General features: G+C 42.5%; 1 protein-coding gene across 5 annotated transcripts in view; it reads right to left on the reverse strand.

Moving 5' to 3' along the window:
• The window catches only part of Prpf4b (pre-mRNA processing factor 4B), a 45,877-nt gene that overhangs the window by 13,135 nt on the left and 7,870 nt on the right, over window positions 1-24,872 (reverse strand). For all 5 annotated transcript variants that reach the window (XM_004666161.3, XR_006633977.1, XR_006633975.1 and 2 more), the window contains exons 3-11: window positions 21,765-21,938; window positions 14,252-14,407; window positions 12,960-13,041; window positions 11,438-11,648; window positions 9,022-9,095; window positions 6,997-7,087; window positions 5,889-6,036; window positions 4,319-4,456; window positions 3,607-3,760 (exon numbers count right to left, since the gene is read on the reverse strand). In XM_004666161.3, the coding sequence (XP_004666218.2) occupies window positions 3,607-3,760; window positions 4,319-4,456; window positions 5,889-6,036; window positions 6,997-7,087; window positions 9,022-9,095; window positions 11,438-11,648; window positions 12,960-13,041; window positions 14,252-14,407; window positions 21,765-21,938 (1,228 nt within the window). The remainder of the gene's footprint in view (window positions 1-3,606; window positions 3,761-4,318; window positions 4,457-5,888; window positions 6,037-6,996; window positions 7,088-9,021; window positions 9,096-11,437; window positions 11,649-12,959; window positions 13,042-14,251; window positions 14,408-21,764; window positions 21,939-24,872) is intronic.

Consider the following 24,872-nt stretch of genomic DNA (forward strand, 5'->3'; position numbering starts at 1 on the left):
GATTCACTAGTGAATTTTACCAAACCTTCATGAAAAAGACAACAATGCTTCTCAAACTTTTCCTTAAAATGGAAAAGGAAGGAATCCTACCAAACTCCTTCTATGAAGCCAAGATCACCCTGATACCAAAACTAGACAAAGAAGAAAAAAAAAAGAGAATAACAGACCAATCTCCCTCATGAACATAGATGCAAAAATTCTCAAAAAAATATTGGCAAACAGAATACAAGAATATGTCAGAAAGATCATTCACCCCAAACAAGTAGGCTTTATCCTACAGATGTAGAGATGGTCCAACATAGGCAAACTGATAAATGTAATACATTACATAAATGGTCTGAAGGGCAAAAATTACACATCACCTCATTAGATGCAGAAAAAGCATTTGATAAAATCCAACATCTCCTCATGATAAAAGTCCTAGAGACTGGGAATAAGAAGAAACAAATCCCAACATAATAAAGGCTATTTATGAAAACCTACAGCCAATATAATACTAAACAGAGAAAATGGAAAGACATCCCTTGTACTTGGATTGGAAAAATCAGCATTGTAAAAATGGCAATTTTACCAAAAGCAATCAACACATTTAATGTAACCCCATCAAAATTCCAATGGCATTGTAATACAAAAATTCATTTGGAAGTACAAAAGTCCACAAATATCTAAAACAATCTTGAGCAAAAAAATAAAATAAAATAAAAATAAAAATAAGACTGGTGGCATCTGGATACCTGATTTTAACCTATATTACAGAGCCATGGTAACAAAAACAGCATGGTACTGGCACAAAAACAGACATGTAGGTTAATGGAACAGAATAGAGGACCCATATATAAGTCCAGGTAGCTACAGCCACCTGATCTTCAATAAAAATGTTAAAAATACCCATTGGGAAAAAAGAGAGCATCTTCAGCAAATGGTGCTGAAGGATGAAAATGGATCCTTACTTCTCTCCATGCTTAAGAATTAAGTCCAAATGAATCAAAAGCCTTAATCTCAGACCTGGAACTGCTAAAGGAAGAAGTAGAGAAAACCCTTCAATTTATTGGTCTTGGCAAAGACTTTCTGATTATAACCCCAGCTGCTCAGGAAATAAAACCATGTATCAATAGTTGGGACCTCATTAAATGATAAACTTTTGTACAGCAACAGACACTGTGAATAGAGCAAAGAGACAACCTACAGAATGGAAGAAAATCTTTACCAGCTATATATCTCACAGAAGATTACTATCTAGGATATACAAAGAACTCAAAAAACTAATAAAAAAAATCAAACCACCCAATTAAAAAAATGGGCTCTGGAACTAAATAGAGAGTTCTCAAAAGATGCAATACAGAGGGCATATAAACATCTAAAAAGAAAATGTTCTACATCCCCAATTATCAGGGAAATGCAGATTAAAACTAGGTTGAGATTCCACTTCCATTTCACTCCTGTCAGAATGGCTACCATCATGAAAACAAATGACCATAAATGCTGGCAAGGATGCAGAAAAAGAGGAACCCTTCTACACCGTTGGTGGGAATGCAATCTGGTATAGCCATTGTGGAAATCAGTGTGGAGGTTCCTAAGACGGCTAAAAATAGATCTAACATATGACCCAGCTATAGCACTCCTATATATAGCATACATCCTAAGGACTAGTCTCATTACCTAAGAGACACTTGCTCAACCATGGTTATTGCCATTCAATTCACAAAAGCTGGGAAGTGGAACCAGCCTAGATGTCCCTCAACTGATGAGTGGATAACGAAGATATGGCACATTTATACAATGGAGTTCTACTCAGTGGTGAAGAAAAATTATAAAATTTGAAGGAAAATGGATAGATCTAGAAAGAATTATATTTAGTGAGGCAACCCAGGCCCAGAAAGCCAAATGTCACATTTTCTCTCTCATATGTGGGTTATAGCTACAAAGGACTGGACTTCTTTGTGAATAGGAATAACTCAGTAGCAGAGGCCAGTAAGCTAGAAAGAGGATATCAAGGGAATAGAAAGGGAGGGAGTGGGGGGACTTAATAGGATGGTGTTGTATATGTGTAAGTAGAAGAATAGATTAATGGGGATAAAAGGGCCTAAGTGAGGTCAAGGGAAGAGACTGAGTAAAGGAAAGGTGGAGGGAGGGCTAATCAAAATCTAAGGGGATATAAATAAATCATATGGAAGCCTACTTTTTTGGACAATGGAACAATCAGAAGCCATCAATTGTTATCAGAAAATTTTCAGTGCCAGGGATGGGATACCTTCCAGTGAGTTGTTGGCCAGGGAGGTCCCTGATGCCCTCAAAATTACAGGCCATTGCCAAGGCCCTTGGTTTCCCACCAGGAATAGATGGTAAGACCCTATTGTTGAAGATGCCACTTAGTTGGGCTGCAAGGTCACTGAGAAATCCTGCTGGGGCTGAGCTGAAAACCTCCTCCATGTAGACCAACTTACAGAAAGCTGGAAAAAGCTATGCTGCACACAGTTCAATGGGAGAGAGAGAAATCACCAGTGAAGATACTCAACAGTGGACACTGCAAGCCTTAAATTTGGCCATTCAGGCCAAATGAGCCAATGGGTGCAATAGTGGCATATATGTTATAGGGGAAACCAACCGCTATCTAATTGAATGGAGGCCCACTCCATGGGAGGGAATATATCCTTGATACTGAAAAGTTAAAAGAGAGGTAGTCATGAGCTCTAGGGGTGTAATGTCTGCTGCTGTCTGGATATGGATACACACACACACACACACACACACACACACACACACACACACACACACTATGATCACCAAATTGCCCAGTAAGGACTTCTCTTAATGTTCATACCCATATATTAATGGTACCCTCACTTTTGGTTAGAGAAGCTTCTCTTTTCAGATGGCAGTGACCTTGGGATGACTCCGAAGGCACCATGGTGCCAGGAAGAAGTGGCAGAGGAGTGCTCAGCACTGAAATATCTCAATCACACCTTCCAAGGCTCAGGGCCCATTGTGGAAGAGGTGGCAGAAAGAATGTAAGAGCCAAAGGAAGGGTAGGACTCCTTACAACGTGCTTCTCCAGACACAAAATGGCCTGGATATCCATGACCTTGCAGCACCTGACACTACCTACACAAGACCATCATGATAGGAGGAAAAGATGATGATATCAAAATAAAAGAGAGACTGATTGAGAGGGGGAGGGTTATGATGGAGAGTGGAGTTTCAATGGGGAAAGTGGAGGGAGGGAGGGAATTACCATGTCTATAATTATGGAGGTTATCAATAAAAAAATTTGAAATGTTTTCAAAAGATTTTAAAAACTCTGCAGCTCCAAGTGAGAGGCTGATGATCTCTGCACTTGTGTATACTCAGTGTGCTCATGTCCACATGAATTCACCTCACAGACATAGCACACACACAAGAAAAAAGGGAACAATGATTCATTTCCCCTTTCCTCACTTTTCTATTTCCAAAAATGATAAAACTGGCATCCACAGTATCATTATACATGCTTATCAATATAAATATTTATTATTTCATGCTTTAAGATATTATTTCGGAATATAGTCAAGAATCCTATCGCTAGCAGGAAGAGGTGCACACGTGAGGTAGCCTGGCTGGCCAACTTACCAGAATGTTGTCTGGCTTGATGTCTGCGTGCAGGATGTTGCACCGTTTAAGGAGCTTCAGGGCCAGGAACAGCTGCTGGCTGTAGGACCTCACCGCTTTGATATGCAGGCCCACATCCTTGCCATACTTCTTTAGCACTTCTCGTAAGTTCATGCTTGTAGCAGAGAAAATACAAAAATAGGAGTCAAAATGCAAAACGTAGAGATCAAAGGCAGAAACATTTTCAGTCATAAAATGAAACCAAGTGTGATGTCAGGTGTGGTGGTGCACACCTTTAATCTCACCACCAGGAGGTAGGAGGAGGATCACTGTGAGTTCGAGGCCAGCCTGAAACCACACAGTGAATTCCAGGTCAACCTGGGCCAGAGCGAGACCTTACCTCAACCTCCCCACCCCCAAAAGAATCAAGTGTGACATACATTTGCTTGTGAAAATACTATGAAAATCCCCATTACCAATCCTTGTTGAAAGAATCACTGTTCCCATCTCTTTCCATTTGAGACATTCTCTGGTTACTCATAGGCTACCTGAGGTAACCAGTGAGTACCCAGTACAGATCAGCTCATGCTGCATATAGTAATTACTGTCAACTTCAAGTAGAGCCATGAGCAGACCTCCAGACTCCGGCACTGTCAAGGCACTCCGCGACCTCCCCCCCCCCCCCCACCGCCCAGTAAGGTGGGCAGTTTAGTGGACAGGCTTTAAAACGGACCTGAGAGGCTCAAATACAAGACACAGGTGCTGCTTATGATAAAAGTGTCTGAAGAGTCGAAGACAGTGAAATTTGTCATCGGGATCAGCGTCGTTAAGTTTTTTCAAGAACTCTAGCTCTTTTAAACCAGTCTTTTGCCTGCAATGAAAAAGAAAATTAAGTGTTGGAGAGATGGCTTAGGTTAAGGTGCTTGCCTGCAAAGCCAAAGGACCCAGATTTGATTCTTCAGGGTCTACTTAAGCCAGATGCACAAGATGGCACATGTGTCTAGAGTTCGTTTGCAGAGGCTGGAGACCCTGGCGCGCCTATTTTCTTTCTTTCTTTCCCCCTTCTGCTTGTAAATAAATAAAATGTAAAGAAAACTGAACACACATAGAACTTAGGGGAATGCCAGACCCAGTCTGATGCACTGTGATCTTACAGTTCATACACTCACCTGTGTACTGAGGGAAGTATATTATTCATGTCATAGTATGCAGTTGCTAAACAGGTCCACAGGTAAGAGTTAATGTCCAAAATGATCAATGAACAAATACAAAAAATAATCAACTCAACTTGCTTTAAGGAAAATCGATCTTGCACGCTTTGTCTCAAAATACCTTGATAAGATCATTTTTAACAAAAGGACTTGCAGTACAGACTGGCCTTGTTTTGCTAAGTTTTACTATTTGTTCATCTTATGAATGTCTGATTACAACTTGCCAATCAGCTGCATTTGAAAAGTGAGCATAAACAAGTTAGATTTCCCAACCAAGCAAAACATTCTTCCCATGCCCAGGACAATCTAAGTCCAGACTTCAGTAAAAATGTGTAATTCTACTAATTTCAAAACCAATGATAAACTGACTTACCACCAGCTCAGTGTGGGGTATGGAATATGTATTAAAACATATGTATGACAAATATTGAAATGATTAAATGCAATCAGCCTATGGTTCTAGAACTTCACATGTGGCACATGGTAATGAACTGAAAATCTACTCTTTCCAGGTCAGCCTGGACTAGCCTGCAAGACCCTACCTCAAAAAACCAAAAAGTAAAATAAAATAAAAATCCATTCTTAAAATTTTTTTTTTATTTATTTTGCATCTATGTGTGCACACATACATGAACGTGTGGAGGTCAAGGACAAGTCTGAGGTATCTGTACTCTCCTTTCTCCTTCCAGACTAATGGATCTCGGGTCTGTCTCCCACTGCATCGGGTGTGCTGTGTGTTGGGATCACAGACTCACATGCCACTTTGCATTCTGCTTCTCATGAGTACTGGGAGGGACAAACTTGGGCCAGCAGGCTTGCAAGGCCTTTAACTGCTGAGCCATCTCCTGAGCGGGTTTTAATTTTAAAGGAAACTAAGATCCTTTTTGTTGTTTTAATGTGGTTTGCTCTTTGGAGATAGGGTCTTGTGCCATGTAGACCAGGACTGGCCGTGGCAACTTTGAGAGCTGATGTCACAGGGATGAGCTTTGTGAAGGTGACACTTGTCTTACAGACTGTGCTGTTTCTGAAATCCTAAAACTATGTGCATGTGTACAAAGCTATGTGGATAGCTTCGCTGTGGTAGGAACTTACATGAGCTCGTTGTTTCTGATGATCTTCACAGCCACCTCTTGGTTGGCTCTGGCGTTATCTCTGGCTCGGACAACATTGCTGAACACGCCCTGCCCAGTGTAGCCATACACATTGTAGCGCTTATCTAGGACTTCACCGATGTTTACGCCTGCAAGAGAATTGCGAAATTGGACATCTCTACTTGGTGCTATGCCTTGCTTTCTCCTGGAGGGTGTAAGATTCACCACGCATTCCTTTAGGACTCATCACGTGGTCAGGACAGGGCTGAGTGCAGCCATGCATGTTAAGATCCACTGCGTAGAGGTCATACCCTTAGGTGGTGGTCTGGTCCTGTCCTCCCTGTTGGGTTATACTTAGGGACTGTCAGGAGATTTTGATAGCAAGGTAGGTAGGGGGTGCTATAATTACGCTTTCTCCTCTTCTGGAAGAGTTAAGGGGAGAGAATTCCGTCTGAATGCTCATGTGGGGTCTTAGGGTACTAGGTTAGTTAAGTGGTGGTGTATGTCTAGTCTCGTATTGGTGTTATTACTGGGCAAATCTTTAGGTATTTAGCTAAGTACTTAAACTTCAGGTACTTAATTACTCTTTAGTTTAAATTCTTTTTTAAGTTAGAAATCTGATCATAACAGAAGTAGAAAGTAGGAACACATGGCACACAGTTAAAGACTGTGTCTCATCTCCACAACATCGCTTCCTAGACACAATCAAGGATCAAAGCCACGGCTCCCTCCACTGGTCCTTCTGAAAGAAGGAGAAGCTGCAAGCCCTGTGCAGAGGGAGTGAGCATCTGTGGTTCTACCACAGCTGTGCTCACTGCACGGCACGGCGGAGGACCTGCACCAGGAGCCAGTGACATGTGCTTCCTCCAGGAGGAGTCACTCATGGCTGAAAAGATACAGACTTGGGTTGCACACCACACCTCTAATTCACCTTACCCTGTGACACCTTTGGGCTGCTCTCTAGACTACAGCAGTTAACTCCATGGCTGAATGTATCACACTCTTCCATCAAGACCATGCAAAGTCCAACAATATGGGATTTTATCAAGGAGTGTGCGTTCATAAAGTAGCAAGGTGAACTTTAGAGCGAAGGAGAACTGCAAGCTTACGGTAATAGCCTTCTGCGTCAGTCCAGTTGTCTCTGAGGTTGGGATTCTCCTTGAAGTCTTTCCCAAAGCCAGCAGCCCGAAGACGAGCACTCTGAAATCAAGGAGACAATAAGTGCTGTTGCCACTGGCCACACACGTAAAGCACTTCCTTAAGAATAAAGAATAATGAAACATTCATTTTATTAACAATAACTACTACTGGCTGTATTATTTTAATGTAACTGAGATGCAATTACCGAAGTCTCTTATACTACAGTAACAGAAAAAATATTTAACAAAGAACTTCAAAAGCTCCTGTAAGTATAATCAGGGTACTATAAGTGAAAACAAAAATGTGAATTCAGACCTGATTTTCTTTAGCTGATATGACAGATATGGACAAAACCTACACACTGACATTCAGTCAAGCAGTGTCCAACTCTTGTCTAGCAATTCTTCTCCATTCCCTTCAATGTCTCCTGCGGACATCATGTGTACCCTCTACCTTCCCTTCGCTGTCTCCTGCACGTGTGGCCATCATGTGTACCCTCTACCTTCCCTTCGCTGTCTCCTGCATGTGCGGACATCATGTGTACCCTCTACCTTCCCTTCACTGTCTCCTGCACGTGTGGCCATCATGTGTACCCTCTCCATTCCCTTCGCTGTCTCCTGCATGTGCGGACATCATGTGTACCCTCTACCTTCCCTTCGCTGTCTCCTGCACGTGTGGCCATCATGTGTACCCTCTCCATTCAGATTCTCAAGATGCAGAACTTAGTGGGAGGTCTTTTAGGTCACTGAGTTTGTGCTCTTGAAGAGGATTATGGGACCAAAGGCGCTCATTTTTTCCTTTCCTGTCCACAAGGCCTACTCCTGCCATAATGTGCTATGGAGACATGGATATGAAACAACAGGGTCAATGTAGTATGGACGGTATCTTCAAAACTGGACAAATCTTTCCTTTTTACAAGTTGATTTTCTCAGATATTCCATCCCAAGTACCATTCACACAAATGGCGGGTGCTGATTCTTGATGGGGCTCAGTGTGCGTCTCACCCTCTTGACTTGCCTGATCCCAATGAGCCACAGCACAGGCTGCTTGAGCCAATTACCAGGGTCTTTGGGAGGCTCATGCTCTGTTTATTCTACCCTGCTTTTATTTTCTGTATTATTCTCCCTACTTCCTCTTACCAAGGCCTCTTATTCTCTTAAATTTTATGTGTTGAAATCATTGTAGCAACAAAACAGCGAAGTCATGAGGTATCTTAATCCATTTCCTGCAACAGTTCCAGCTCTTCAATGGACTATACCACCATAGGCTCCATATTCTAAAGTTCTTGACTGCTCACAATGCAAATACTAAGAACAGACTCAATTTTAAGGAAGATCTAGAACATACTGACTTCATATCACCTCACTACCACTGATGTCTTTTCCTGTTCCCATGAGTACTGAGACAGGAATGCACAAAGCAATTACTACTGAAAGCTGTTAGGTGCATGACTCTCCTGTACTCGCTCTGAAAGGTCTGAATAAGTTTAGACTTAGAGGAAGGTGCATAATGAGGACACTGGGGTTTTACAGACTGTTCGTCAAGGTTAACACATTAGGTTATCCTTATTCTAACATGGCACATATGTTCACATGTGGTGGTGGTTTGGTTCAGGTGTCCCCCATAACCTTAGGTGTTCTGAATGTTAGGTTCCCAGCTGACAGAGATTTGGGAATTAATGTCTCCTAGAGCAGTGTATTTTTGGGGGGCGGGCTTATGGGTATTATAGCCAGTTTCCCCATGCCAGTGTTTGGCACACTCTCCTGTTGCTATTGTCCACCTGATGTTGACCAGGGGGTGATGTCCACCCTCTGCTCATGCCATCATTTTCCCTGCCATTGTGAAGCTTCCCCTCGAGCCTGCAAGCCAAAATAAACCTCTTTTTTCCACAAGCTGCTCTTGGTTGGGTGATTTCTACCAGCAATGCGAACCTGACTGCAACATATATACATGGTGTATATGCTTCTTCTGTCCTACAGTTTATAATTACATACATCAAAATATGCAGCAAACATGTCATCAGATTCTGTAAACATGTCAGGTGCCAAAAGCTTCTTCTGCGATGAACCTTAAAGGAAACATATGTTAGTACTTGAGAAATGGAAAAGTCAGTATCTAGCTTCATTTCCTTTCTGCACATTAGCTTCCAACTAACAAATCACTTTGGAATCATTTTATTGCTTAGCATATATAAAGCTGTCCACACTGTAATTCTAGGACATTGCAAAAGGGCCACCATGGACTTCTGCCACCGCTGGCTTAACCAAAGACAACAGCTAACAGCTCAATGATAATTTTGGATGAAAATCAAAGTTAAAGAAACAATTTTTAATTTTAAAATTTCAAGGAGTTAATACCTCAGTACAGAGACACTGATTTCAACATATGAACACATCTCACCCTCACAGTAAGAGAAATAGAAATTAAATAGCAATGCCATACAGTTCCTTACCTATGACATGGGCTAAAAAACTCAAAATCCAGATCACACTATGTTTAGCAAGGCTCAGGATGAGTGCCAGGTATTATATAGTTTCCGGGATGGCAGGATTATACACCCTTCCATTTAGGAGGAGAACCTGACAACGCACAGTAAAAGTACATACCTTGGGCTGGACAGGTAGATTAGTAGTTAAGGTGTTTGCTGGCAAAGCCAAAGGACCCAGGTTTGAATCCCCATAAAGCCAGACAGGCAAGGTGGCGCATGTGTCTGGAGTTTGCTTACAATGGCCAGAGGCCCTGGCGTGCCTATTGTCTCCCTATACTTGCTTCTTTCTCTCTCTCAAATAAATAAATAAATAAATAAATATTTTTTTGAGCAGTGCATATTCACTCACTCTTCTGCCCAAGCAGTCCCACTTCTAGGGAACTACCCCAAACACACTGGCTCAGCATTGAAAACAACTTGATGAGCAATGCTATTCAGATAGTCCAATGGATGGCCAAAATAAGAACACAATTCACATGCTCTCTAATCCAATGACTAAGTACAGCTGGGGAGATGGCTCAGCTGTCGAAGGTGCTTGGCAGCGACTGCTGGCCTGGGCTTGAGTCCCTGCACTCACACAAAGCTGGATGCACAAAGCGTTGTCAACACCTGCTGTTCAAGTGCACTGGCAAGAGACCCTGGTGCACGCACATGCGCGCGCGCGCACACACACACACACACACACACACACACACTCAAATAATATATAAGTATATTTCTTAATATTTTTATGGATTTGAGAGAGAGAGAGAGAGAGAGAGAACGCGAGAGTATGGATATGCCAGGGCCTCCTGCCACCACAAACCAACTCCATACACATGCACCACTTTGTGCACCTGGGTTTATGTGGATACTAAGGAATCAAGCTCAAGCTAACAGTTCCACTCATGAATACCCATGTCCCAAAATTAACCTAAATCTACTTGTCTCTAATGCTATTCAAGAAATACATCACACAGCCAGGCGTGGTGGCACACACCTTTAATCCCAGCACTTGGGAGGCATAGGTAGAAGGATGGCAGTGAGTTTGAGGCCATCCTGATACTACATAGTGAGTTCCAGGTCAGCCTGGGCTAGAGTGAGACCCTACCTGGAAAAACCAAAAAAGAAATACATCACACAAAAATCAACAACCACCGGGGAGGGGTGTGGAGATGGCTCGGTGGTTAAGTGTATTCCTTGTGCAAACATGAAGCACTGCGGAGGCACAAGTTCTTATCTCTAGAAGTCAAGTAAACAGCTGGGCAAGGCCACACATGTTGGTAACCCCAGTCCTGTGAGAAGCGGAGACTGGAGAATTGCTAAGGCTCATGAACAGCAAGCTCACGAATCAGAAATAGTAAGGAAAACAGGTGGGGGAGCGATGGAGGGGGACACCTGATGTTTTCTGCTGGCCTCCAGAGAGCTCACGGGTCGCTGCATTAGCACAGACTCATGCATATGGCACACACACTAATAACAAGCACACAGAGAAAACAGTGGAAAACTCTCTAAGACATGCCGCTCAGTACCCTCCTGAGTAAATGCCAAGAACAGGAACAGGAAAGGACCAAAAAGACCACACAAGTTCTACATCCAAAGTGTACTGTGTACAACCCATTTGGACAGTGCCATAAAGTATAAACACAATGAAGGCATACAAAAATCAAGCTCAGTAAGAATACACTGTTTCTCTCTGAAAGCCCTTCTCTGAGATCCAAAAACGTCTTTGCAGGTGAAATGAGATCATGGCTGGGAGCACAGCAGGAACATCAGGTGGTGAAAGGTGGGAGCTCAGCGTACCCATCCTAGGGAACATTCCTAAGGATCCACCTCATACTCCTGTAACCTTGAGGAGGTAGGACAGCCCCACTCCTTACATCTCTCCATAGTTTCAAAACACCAGCGAAAAGCACAGCCAGCACGAGGCCCCCTCCTCTCACCGTTGTTCTGCTCCACGGCCATCAGGTTATGCTTGGCCTTGACAGCAGCCTCAAACGTGTCCACGTTCTCCCGCTCGTACTCCTTCACGTCAGCTGCCACCCGCTCCAGGATGTCCTCAGGAGAGGGCGAGCGTGTCCGAGTACTGCTCTGGGGACTGCTGGGCTCAGAGGGCACAGACATATTGCTGTCCTCAGCAAGATATTTATATTTCTGTAATAGGAATACATCATTTCACCAAACTGAATGCTACCTGAACAATCACTTTGCTCAGAGTTGCTGACTTAGAAAGTTAAGAGCACGTGTCAAAGTTAAACAAGAACAGTACTGATAACCCGCCTGAGTCAGATACATATAATCCCCATGGAACTCCAAGGTTCACAAAACTCTGCAAAGCTTTCTGTTTGGTAGACTCCACTTAGCTGTTAAAAACCTGAACAGAACAGATGAGATGCTATTTCTTACGTTCATTCACCCTGGGCGGACTAGCTGGGAACATCACTTTAGAGATAATCCTATCTTGATCATGGGGCTACTTTAGACCTTTCTGACAGCAGTAAGTGATAGGAATAGATGCACCTCATTGCTGTTCTAAATCTTTAAATTTCTGAGTTGGAAGCCCATCTGGCAAGGGTTGGCAGCAAGAGACTGTGGACCAGATCAGGATCAAAAAAGATTCAACAAAGTTTTCAGAAGTGTCAATTTAATAACAATTTCTCTCTTCAGCAGTGATCCCAAAAAACTTTCCAGATATGACTTGCTTTTTGGGGGCTAATGCACATTCTTCCCTAAGCTGTCTTAGTTTGCTGTGTTCGGTATACTATTACGGCTGCTTCGAAGAGGCCCAGTGGCCACGCTCAGTTTTTATCCCAGCACAGCCACGGAGAAGCTGCCTGTGTTGTATTATACAACTAGCAAGAGCTGTGTACAACAGGAGCTAGGGGTGGCTTGGTGGCAAGATGCTTGTTGGAAGACATGAGGACAGACATGAATTCAATCCCACGCAGTCCAACTGAGAAGCCTCAGTTCTAGGTTTAAGGAGAAACTGAGCATCACAGAACAGCGGAGAAGGGAGGACGCCTTATGCCCTCTGTTCTGCGCATGTACACATGAGTCACATGCCTTCATCCACACGTGCATACACACTTCTTTCCCATTCATTTGTTTTACATCTTAAATTTTCAAATGTTTCATCTAAATCACATCTGCACTATAAAATTTGATATTACTTATTAGAAACTTAAATATTTGTATCGTTCACATAGCAACAGATATACTATTTACATAAATGAATTTCCTATTCTGCACTTATATATGAGAATTTCTATGACTTATTAAGAAGTTTACATAGAAATTCTACATTTAAGGAAACAAACAACAATGTCAGTTATTAACCATGGGAATAGCTATCTTAGGTCTCATGAGTGTCAGACATGCTCTTTGCTAGTGACCTGGTCAGCCACCAGCCAGCCACATCTCTTCCTATGACACGGTAGTGCTCCGAAGTGCTCATAGGCCACGTACCTGGACAATCGCCTGCCTCTGAATTCTTCTCTGTTCTATGACAGCTTCTTCGTCTTCTTCCTCTACATCGAAGTCTTCCAGGCTTGAAAGAAATGCAAACATTGTTAAAGGCTCTAAAACTGTAACAGGCATTTTAAAATCATGACAAAAGCAAACATCTCAAGACACCTTTAACTGTCTTGGCAGCCTGGTAAGTCATTTACCCTCGATCTACTTGTCTCCTCGTCCACTGCATAGCACCAAAGCTGGAGGCAAGATCTGTAAGTTTAAAAATGTCACCGCTGACTCTTTGAGGACCCCAGTAAGGATGTTTTACTTCTGGCTGAAGCAGGTAACTTGTTATTTTTTCTGAATCACAAAACCTTTTGAAAGCTCACCAAAGCTCTTGGTCTCTTTCCTATCAAAATCACACATGCAAACAGCCTCTGATGACGCATGTCTGTAAACCCAGCAACAAATGAAAACAGAAGAAAATGCACATGCAAACGCTTGCCTGTCTGCAGAAGGGGAGCCTGGCTCAGTACCCAATACTACCCAACCATCCTCCCACGCGGGAGGGGAGCTTACGTTCAGTAGCTGAGTGCTCCATGCAGATACACCAGCAAAGGACACTGCACTGCCCAGGTTGTGTAGGAGACTCTCCTACCACCACCCAGGTTGGCCAGCAAGCTCTGGCCAGTGCTTCTCAGCTTGACTACGACTGGTGCTCTGCTATGAACCACTTCAGAAGGGGGATCCTGTATGACAGGAGGCAGAAGCTCTGGCCGCCTGCCATCAGATTACAACTCAAAGTGCCTCAAGCAGCCAAATGTCACCAGGGAAGCAAGTCATTCTACAGAGAAATGCCAACCAGGTTTGGTTTTGAGATTTTTGCACTTAGACAAGACAATTTAGGTACTTTAAATTTTTCTTTAGTATGTTGGAAAATTTAGTCACAAGATATTTCTCTATCACCAAATGATAACAGGCACACGCCAACAGAGTCTACCTCAAATAAGAATGCAACATAAAATGACAAGTCTGAACTTTATATAGAAACTTCTCTCCCCAGATTGATCTGCTGTTTCTACTAAAAATAAGGAAAAGTAGCAGTGACGGCCCAATATTCAATCTAGACTACGTGGATACCCCTAAAGCCAGAAAAGTATTACCCCAATATTAACCTACTCAAGAATCATAGAAGACTAACTGTTAAATTCTGAAGCATATTACTGGGTCCACATGAGACATTCAGGATGAAATCCTATGCGAGTTTGCCTTTAAAACCATGAAATCTTGAGGAGCATTCTCACTTGTCATCTGATGACGACTCCTGCTCAGCTCTCATCCCCTCAGACAGGCTTCCCTTAAACCTGTCCTCCTTCACGGCGCTTCTGCTCCTCCGTCTGCGGCCACCTCGGGATCGAGATCTTCTTCTCAAGCGGGATCTGCTCCTCCGGCCTCGGTCTCTATTTGAAGGTAGGCAAAAAGAAAAGATACATTAAAAGTATCAATTAGAGTGGGGGCAAGCTTGTGTGGTGAGTGGTATGAACTTTGTAGACAAATTTATTGTGAACTCAAAACTTCTCTTAAAAAAATGGTTTTTTAAGCCAGGCACACACCTTTAATCCTAGCACTCGGGAAGCTGATGAGTTTGAGGCTAGCCTAAGACCACATGGTGAATTCCAGGATAGTCTGAGCTAGAGTGAGACCTACCTCACAAAAAAAGAAAAAAAAAAAAGAAAGAAAGAAAAAAAAGGCGGGGAGGGTGAAGCTAATCCTAGTAGCTAAGAGGCTGAGGTAGGAGAATCACTTTTGAGTTTGAGGCCAGCCTGGAAATACATAGTGAATTCCAGGTCAGCCTGTGCTACAGACCCTACCTCTAAAAAAACAAAACAGGGCTAGAGAGATGGCTTAGAGGTTAAGTGCTTGCTTGTGAAGCCTAAGGACACTGGTTCGAGGCTCGATTCCCCAGGACCCACGTTAGTCAGATGCACAAGGGGGCGCACGCGTCTGGAGTTCCTTTGCAGTCACTGGAGGCCCTGGCGCGCCCATTTTCTCTCTCTTTCTCTGTCACTCAAATAAATAAAAATAAACAAAAATTTTAAAAAAAATGCATAAAAACCAGTGAGCTGGGGGCACATACAAGCTCAAGGCCCAAGTTCAGATGCCCAGAAACTGCATAAAACTGAAGGTGGCGTGACATCTGCGCTCAAGAGCCCCTAGTGAGACGGACGGCAGAGGCAGGAATCCTGCATGCTCAGGGCCAAATGAGCAAACATAGACCTTACCTCAAACAAGGCAGAACAAGAAGAAAGACACTCAAGGCTGTTTTCTGAACAACCTGCACATATGTTCTGTTGCACATGTGTGCCTAACCTCTCCTCCCCACCACACACAGGTAAGCCAGGCATGGTGGCACATCCCTAACCCAGCACTTAGAAGCTGAAGCAAGACGGCTGAGTTCAAAGCCAATGTGGATACAGACTTGCATACTTACTCTGACGAAAACTAACTGGAACAGCTGCCATACATATCAGAGCTCAGAAAAAGAATGTTTCCTGAATATGGACCTAAATGTAAGCTCAAGCGGGAATAACTGTTTTTTGTTTGTTTGTTTGATTTGGTTTTTGTTTTTTCCAGGTAGGGTCTTGCTATGGCCCAGGCTGACCTGGAATTCACTATGCAACCTTAGAATGACCTCGAACTCTCGGTAATCCTCCTACCTCTGCCTCCCAAGTGCTGGGATTAAAGGCGTGCGCCACCACGCCCGGTTGGAGTAATTTTTTGTTTTAAATTTGGTTGTTCTCCACACTATTTGCGCTAGGCAAGCACCTACCACTGAGCTACACGAATAACCAGCCCTTTACATTCTCATGGCACCACAGGTGGTGTTTAAGATACTAAGTATGTATGTTTTGATTAAAATAGTAAAAATAAGGTTTCTTTTTGGTCTTACTAGATTGCTTTCTGGGTTTGTTCTGTTTACAGTTACTGAACTTATTCTACTGTGACCCTCAGAAATCCTTACAGATGCCTCCAGTGTGTGGCCTGTGCTAATAAACATGGTAATTCAAGTACTAAGGGTGAAAGGGGCTGAGGAACTTCTGGCAGAAATGGCTGAGTCTACAGCAAGGGACGGAGAAGCTCCCTGCCAACGTCACAGCTGTCTGCAACACTTGACGGAAGTGCTGGAGCGACAGCACCGAAACATGCACAGGAGAGTGTGAAGGCCTGGCAGGGATGTCTGCAAGTGTCTTGACGTGAACAACTGGAGCAAAGTGTATGAACATGGAGCTGACCTTCGTGGGCATACCATGGACGCTGACAAGCATGCCGGGTCACCTCTAGAAAGTCAGCACCTGGACACGCTACATCCCCAGAGGGATGGGGCATGACACAAGGTGCAGGTTGGGCGGCGAGTGTTCAGAAGCACTCCTGTGTCATCCCCTCTGACTCTGGGAAATGCCCATCACTCCCTTCAGCATGACAATATTTCAGATGTCCCGTGTTAAGAGTTGTTGGCTGTTTTAAGAACTGGTTTAAGCCAGCCACGGTGATACACACCTTCAGTCCTAGAACTCTGGGAGCTGAGGAGGGAGATGCGCAATGAGTCTGAGTCCAGCCTGAGGCTACAGAATGAGTTTCCAAGTCAGTCTGGGCTATAGTGAGACTCTGCCTTGAAATCTCCAATCAACTGACCAGACAAACATCTGGAGGCATAGGATCAAATCCAGAGGGATTAAGCAGAAGTTTACATTTTGAGGAAGCAAAATGCTATTGGTGTCCAGGTTTACAATATACCACAGACTGGAAAATTTACTAGCCCAAGAGAAAAGATCAAATTGCCAACATCCCAATCACACTGAAGTGATGACCAATAGCTGACCAAGTCTACACTGTCAACTGGAGGCCAGTACCCTCATCCAGCCAGCATTCCGTGTTAGTGTGAGGTCAGAATAGTTGGCAGTGAAGGATCCAGGGCAAAACAGCTCCCATCAATGGCATCTGAAAGTAGATACTAATTCAAGAAAAAAAATGTTTTTATAAAGCAAGAAAAGTTGAGAAAATAGAATGTGAATGCCTCCTAAAAGAAGACAGGAAATGAGGAGAGAGGATAAAAACAAGTGGGACGAGAAAGGTCTAACAAATAAACCAAGCAAGCAGCAAGGCGAAATAATAGTAATCCCCCAGGAACAGAAGGCCACAAACCTCTGCTTATATAATGACAACCAAATAATGGAACAAAAACAAAACTCATTGTTTAAAAAGGCATGTGGTAGGGAGATTCCAGAACATGGAAACTGGTAATACAGAGAGGAAGAAATGGGCTGGAGAGATGGCTCAGTGGTTAAAGGCACTTGCTTATAAAGCCTGCCAGCTTTGGTCCAACTCCCCAGGGCCCATGTGAAGCCAGATGCACAAAGTGGTACATGTAGCGGCAGTTCACTTGCAGAGACAGATGGCTCGAGCACCCATTCATAATCATATTATCTCATAAATAACAGTTTCAAAAATAAAGAGGTAAAAGGCTTTTTTTGGGTGGGGGAGGTAGGGTCTCACTCTTGCTCAATATGACCTGGAATTCACTATGTAGTCTCGAACTCGTGGTGACCCTTCTACCTCTGCCTCCAAAGTGCTATAATTAAAGGCATGCACTAGCACACCTGGCTAAAAGGCAATTTTTTAAAAGTCCTTTAACAATGAAGGCTAGTCTGAGGAGGAAAGTTTATAGCTCTAACTGCCTACATTACAAAAATGGAGTGATCTCCAATAGAGAACTTCATGATTAGAAGAACAAGAATAATCAAAACACAAAAATACCACACAAAGTGGGTGCTATAGTACATGCCTTTAATTCCAAAACTCCGGAGGCAGAGGTAGGAGTATCACCATGAGTTCAAGGCCACCCTGAGACTACATAGTGAAGTCCAGGTCAGCCTGGGCTAGTGAGACCCCCACCTCAAAAAAAAAAAAAAAAAAAAACAAACCACAGACAGAAAGAAATAAAGAATCAGGCTCAGGGCAGGAATCAATGAATTAAATAATGTAAAAAATTGATGGAATGAAGAGTTGGTTCTTTGAAAAAAATAAACAAAACTGATAAACCCCTAGTCAAACTGATGAAAGAAAAAGAGATGGCTCTAATCAACAAAATTAAGAATTGATAAAGGAGATGCTACAACAGATAACAAAACTGGGAGAATCAACAGGACATATTACAAAAAAACCTATACTCTACAAAATTGGAAAATATGAAAGGAATGATTTCTTCACTCATATGACCTACCAAAGCTAACCCAGAAGAGATCAAGTATTTGAACAGAGCTGTAACATCCAGTAACACTGGAAGAGTAAGTAAAACCCCCCAACAAAAATAAATCAGGCCAGATAGATTCACTGGACCCAGACTTTGCCCAACTCCACTGGAATTTATAGAACTAACCCACTGCTTCTCAAGTTATCTCATGAACGTGAACAGCAGGGAGTGCTCTGGGCTCCTTCTATGAAGCCAGCATTACACTAACAGCAAAACTGGACAGGGACACAAGACTATTATAGACCATGGCCATGATGAACTTAGGATGCAAACATTTGTAGTAAAATTCTTACAAATCAGTTTGGAGAGATGGCTTAACAGTTAAAGCATTTGCCTGAAAAGCCAAAGGATCTTGGTTTGATTCTCCAGGACTCACGTAAGCCAGATGCACAAGGGGGTGCATGTATCTGGAGTTCGTTTGCAGTGGCTGGAGGCCCTGATGTACCCATTCTTTCTATCTGCCTCTCTCTAGTCTCTCAAATAATAAAATAAAAAATATTTTTAAAATTCTTGCAATTCAAATCCAAGAATACATCGAAAATATCCACCCTGACCAAATAGGTTTCATCCTAGGGACACAGGGATGGTTCAACATATGAAATCAGTAATAAATCAATACATCACATAAACAGACTTAAGGACAGAAATCATGTGGTCATTCCGATACATAAAAAGCCTTCAACAAAATGCAACATCCCTTCATGATTAAAACACTGAATAAACTAGGGATGAAAGGAGCACATCTCAAACTAGTAATAATATACACAACCATGTAAAGCTCACATCATAGTAAATGGGAAAAGACTTGAAGCATTCCCACTAAGGTCAGGAACAAGATGGAGGCATATACTCTCCCCACTGCTATTTAACATAGTATTGGAGGTCTTAGCTTCAGCACCCCATATGCCAACCGGCCTTGGCAGGAATGGAACTCAGGAATGGAACACGCATCTGATCTTCATCAACAACAGCTGCAGTGCCCCCTACTGCCCACAGTCTAACATACTACCTAGGTGAGCTGCCCTATGGGGCTGGCCCTTCAAATCTATAAATCAATCGCGTCTTCCCCTTACATACCTGAATCTGATTATCCCCTCGCTCTGGTCACAGGGATACACTTGAGCCAGGCTGGGTCAGGGAAGAGGTGAGTACCATTTCTTGTTCTGGGTAATTTAATGATTGCCTTCATTTTATAGTTGGAGGTCACTTTTCACTTAAATTACATGTATGATTTTCCTCTGGTTTTGGAATCTATCATGTGTGTATTTCCCTTACACTCTAATCTACCATGTGGGTACTTGCTCTAATCTCTGGGTAACCATGGGGATAATGCTTTACTACTCATTTCCCATGTGAACTTCTTGGCCTCAACTTTGATATGTTCTCTCTGCCATTCTTCCTTAAGCCACCACCTGCTCTAATAACCTTCCTCCACAGGGAGGCTCAGGGCATATCTTGTACATGTTTCTCCTAAACCTCCGACACATGCTATGTGTTCCACACAGGTGTTTTCCATCTTCCATGTGCTTGTGGCTCTGCACCAGATTCTTTCCCTAAAAACCTCAATTTCTCGTGAGTGAATCTCATGGACTATGCCGTGTTTTCCACATGAATGTGTGCTTCCTATTTTCCACATTCTTAATACTGTTCTAGCCTTCTTTCTAGATCCCAATTTCCCTTAAATAAACCCCATAATTTATGATTTTTCCATAAACTCAGTAATTCTTAATTTATCTTTCTTGAGTCTGATCTTATCAACTCTTTGTTAAAAACAGAATAGGACCCAAAAGGGGGGTTCATAAACTTAGGAACCTGAACCACAAGATCCTGCATCACCCAGGACCCAGGAAACATTACAAGGAAGTGGCAGATTAAATGAGTGCTGCTATCACTGGCAGCCTGAGAACCTCCTCCAGGGAGATGGTGGTAGACACTGAGGAGACTCAGAACTCATCAAGGTAGAAAATCACAGGCTGCAGATCTCAGCACTGAAGGAGACTTGTAACACTCCCTCCCCGGCTCAGAGAACATTATAAAAGAGGGGCAGAGAGATCCTAAGAGCCACAGGGTGGAAATGAGTATTCTGAGGCATAGCTCCCCACCCCCAGAGTCTGATGGTGCATTCCTACCCTGACAATGAATACCAATAACCCCTCTGAAGAGGATTTTCAGTAGAAGTGGGGTAGGGAAAGGGAACACAGAATAACCTGATGAAAATATGACCAACTTGCAATATGTTCATAAAGTTCTCAAAAAAATCAAACAACAACAAAAAAAAAGCCCTTTAAAAATGTTGAGGCCAGGCATGGTGGCACACACCTTTAATCCCAGCACTTGGGAGGCAGAGGCAGAGGATCAACATGAGTTCAAGGCCACCCTGAGACTACATAGTGAATTCCAGGTCAGCCTGGACTAGGGCAAAACCCTACCTTGGGGGGAAAAGAATGTTAAGGAGCAGCCTGAAGAGATGGCTCAGCAATTAAGGTATTTGCCTACAAAGCTTAAGGACTTCAGTTCAATTTCTGAGTTCCCACATAAAGCCGTATTACAAGGTGGAAGATGCATCTGGGGTATGTTTGCAGCAGCTGGAGGCCCTAGAATGGTACCTGTTCTCTCTGTCTCTCTCCTCTTTCTGCTTGCAAAGAAATACATACATAAATCTCAAAAAAAAAAAAAAAAAAAAAAGTTGAGGCCTGGAGAGATGCTCAGTAATTAAGGCACCTGCTTGCAAAGCCTGATAGCCTGGCTTCAAATCTACAGAACCCATATAAAGCCAGAAAGTACCAAGTGGCAAATGCGTCTAGAGTTCATTTGCAGTGGTAAGAGGCCCTGGCACACCCATTCTACCACCTCCCCCAACACCATTTGCAAAGAAATAATACTCACTTATTATGATCTTGCTAGTTTAAAGATAAATCTTCCAGTTAAAAATTGTTCAGGCTGCTGGACATGGTGGCACACACCTTTAATCCCACCACTCAGGAGGCTGAGGTAGGAGGATTGCCATGAGTTTGAGGCCACCCTGAGACTACATAGTGAATTCCAGGTTAGCCTGGGCTACAGTGAGACTCTACCTCAAAAAAAAAAAAAAAAATCTTCAAGCTGCTGGGCATGTTGGTACCCAGTACTCAGGAGGCAGAGGAAGAAGGATCTTTGTGAGTTCCAGGCCAGCCTGGGTTAGAGTGAACCCCTACCTCATAAGAACAAAACAAATCAAACAAAGAAAAACCTCCAAGCCTAGCTGATTTAGAATTCATCTCTTATGAAAGGGAAAAGAAGCTCTCTCTTAAAATACTAAGTTAAGTGAATCTCAATGAAAACAAGTTGCATAAATTAGAAAAGGAAGTGTGTTGCAGAAAGATCTCTGTGACATACTACATGCTGGCAACTCATAGGTAACTTTCTGGAGAAAGATGGTTTCCGGGAACCTACCAGTATAGCTCACTAGATTTCCAGAACTATTTGAAGGTCACTGAATCAAGAGGACATTTGGAATCCTTCTTTACCTCCTCCGAGGAGACCTGCTCCGTCTTCGTGGAGACCTGCTGCGTCTCAGTGGGGACCGGGATCTCCTTCTAATGGGAGACCTACTTCTTCTTCGGGCTGGAGACCACCTATTGATGGGGCTGGCATCTTTTGACCGTTCACGTCTACTAAGGATATCATCTCGAGGTCGTGTTCTTAAGGAAAGAAAATGCGAATTAAGAGAAAAATAAATCATAAACAAAAGTGGATGTGTTCTACATGTACAAGACATATTGAGAGAAATCCGAGAGTAGCACTACTTCATTTATCTTCCATCAGAAGTTAAACCCTTGGTCCAGCCATTGTGGAATCAGTGTGGAGGTTCCTCAAACAGCTAAAGACTGATCTTCCATATGACCCAGCTATAGCACTCCTAGGCATATATCTGAAGGACTCATCTCATTTCCTTAGAAGTACGTGCTCTACCATGTTTAATTCTGCTCAATTTATAATAGCTGGGAAATGGAACCAGCCTAGATGTCCCTCAACTGATTAGTGGATAATGAAGATGTGGCACATTTATGCAATGGAGTTCTACTCAGCGGTAAAGAAAAATGAAGTTATGAAATTTGCAGAAAAATGGATGGACCTGGAAAGGATTATACTAAGTGAGGTAACCCAGGCCCAGAAAGCCAAGCACCACATGTTCTCTCTCATATGTGGATCCTAGCCACAGATGATTGGGCTTCTGCGTGAGAATGAAAATACTTAGTAGCAGAGGCCAGTAAGTTAAAAAGGAGACATAAAGGGAAGAGAAAGGAAGGGAGGAGGGTACTTAATAGGTTGATATTGTATATATGTATAAGTACAATGATTGTGATGGGGAGGTAATATGATGGAGAATGGAATTTCAAAGGGGAAAGTGTGTGGGGGAGGGAATTAACATGGGATTTTTTTTTATAATCATGGAAAATGTTAATAAAAATTAAAAAAAAAAAAAGAAGTTAAACCCTGATGACCCCAACAGCATTTCAGTGTCACATAAGGCAGCAATCAAAGTGTTATTTCCTACAACCACAGAATCTAAGAATGATTAAATGCTGTTCAAATACTTAGATGTGGATTCTGATTTCAGAAAAGGAACTCCTACATGGGTAATAATATTCTCTTCATTTTGAAGTTTCTATACAGTGACTTTCTGCAGTCTAATACCTTATTTTTACTGTCAACTAAGTACAACACTACCCTAGAGTCATCGTTAACTTCAGAAACAAGGAGACACCTGTCATTCCTGTTCAAAATCAACTTTGCTACAACTGCTTTACACGTACTCAGGAAGACCCTTACTCTCATTAGCAGTAGTATTAGCATAGGCCTTTCTACAACTCAGTATCTTTTCCGTTTTTGAGGAAAGCCCAATGGGCTGACCTTAAAAAAAATTTTTTTTAATGCAAAAGACAAAGAGAATTGGCAAGCCAGGGCCTCCAGCCACTGTAATCAAACTCCAGACACATGTGGCACCTTGCACACTTGTGTCACCTTGTGCATCTACCTGGCTTACATGGGACCTGGAGAGTCAAACATGGGTCCTTGGGCTTTTCAGGCTAGCATCTTAACCACTAAGCCATCTCTCCAGCCCCTCAATTTCTTCTTTAAAAAAATAAATAACTTGACCATGTCCAGAAGTTTTAGATTTGTAGAGGACTATTTCATCTGAATGGTCAGGACAACTTGTAAATTGGTTTGCCTCCACAATTTCTCCAGTTGATAAGATACAATGTAGACATAGTACACATAACCAAGACCACCTTCTCTGACCCATTCAAATAACAAGGTACATCTGCAGACTGGCAGGGTTTTTGATACACAGTTAGTTAGAGAAATGGTTTTTAGTACATAATTTGCTAAATACACTCTTCTCAAAGACTGACTAAACATTTTAACTAGATGTCATGAAGTAAGAGTGTAGAAGGAATGGAATATTACTTGCCTTAAAATCATTTAAATAAAAATATTTAACTCTTCTTGATCCAAGACATTTAGATCAAATAGCTATTCATTTTCCAAAAAGGGACAACATGGTTATTAGTTAATATCCTAGATCATAAGGGCACATCTAGTTATGGGTACACAAGGTGGTCAAGCTTCCAAAGGGCACCTGATATCATGTGTGCACAGCAAGTTAGGGGACAAACTTTTTGAGTGGCTACAGAGATGGAGAGGCAGATAATTTTTTTTTTTTTTTTTTTTTTTTTTTTTTTTTTTTTTTTTTTTTTTTGGTTTTTCGAGGTAGGGTCTCACCTTGGTCCAGGCTGACCTGGAATTAACTATGTAGACTCAGGGTGGCCTCAAACTCAAGACAATCCTCCTACCTCTGCCTCCTGAGTGCTAGCATTAAAGGCATGCACCACCACGTTCAGGCTGAGGCAGATAATTTTCACAGGCATCTGCATCATTTGGCTTTTTCTTTGATTAGTAAGCACCTCTCCCATAATTTTACAAAAATATGTTTCAAATACTCAGATCTGGGCTGTGAAGATGGCTAAGTGGTTACGGGGGCTTGCTTCAAATACTCAGATTTGGTTTTTAATAAACTTACCAAATTTCCTTTTGAAATTGAAAACAAACTTATGAAAGACTTGCAGGGTAAGAAACACCTAGGTAACTAACAACTGTTTCAATGCTAAAGGAAATGGAAGGGGAAAGGGGTGATGTTTTATTACAATGCCACCTAAGAGTGAAGATACTCCCATGTAGACTTACCACATAACCTTAGAGATTCAACTAACTAGAGCTTCACACTGACTGTCATCAAGCTCAGCCCTGATAAACAGTCACTGGTCAAGTCTAAAGGGAGGAGCATGTCGTGAAGTGGCTGCTGTGTTCCGTAACCTCCCAGCAGCTCCCATTATTCCACAGACCTGCGCAACGTTCCGTCCATCAACATTTAAATGAAGATAACAGAGGAGGGGATAAAGGACATCAAAATATTTAAGAGTGACTGGTTGGAAAGAAGGGGTTCAGTGGAATGGGGCAGGAATGAGGGAACAAGGACTATGAACAGGAGGAAAGGATAATGAACACATTACATTATGTATAAAAATTCTCTCAATAAAAAAAGTAAAAACAAAAAACCGTTAAGTGTTGGA

The sequence above is a fragment of the Jaculus jaculus genome, chromosome 17 (genome assembly GCF_020740685.1).
Source record: "Jaculus jaculus isolate mJacJac1 chromosome 17, mJacJac1.mat.Y.cur, whole genome shotgun sequence".
NCBI classification, from domain to species: Eukaryota; Metazoa; Chordata; class Mammalia; order Rodentia; family Dipodidae; genus Jaculus; species Jaculus jaculus.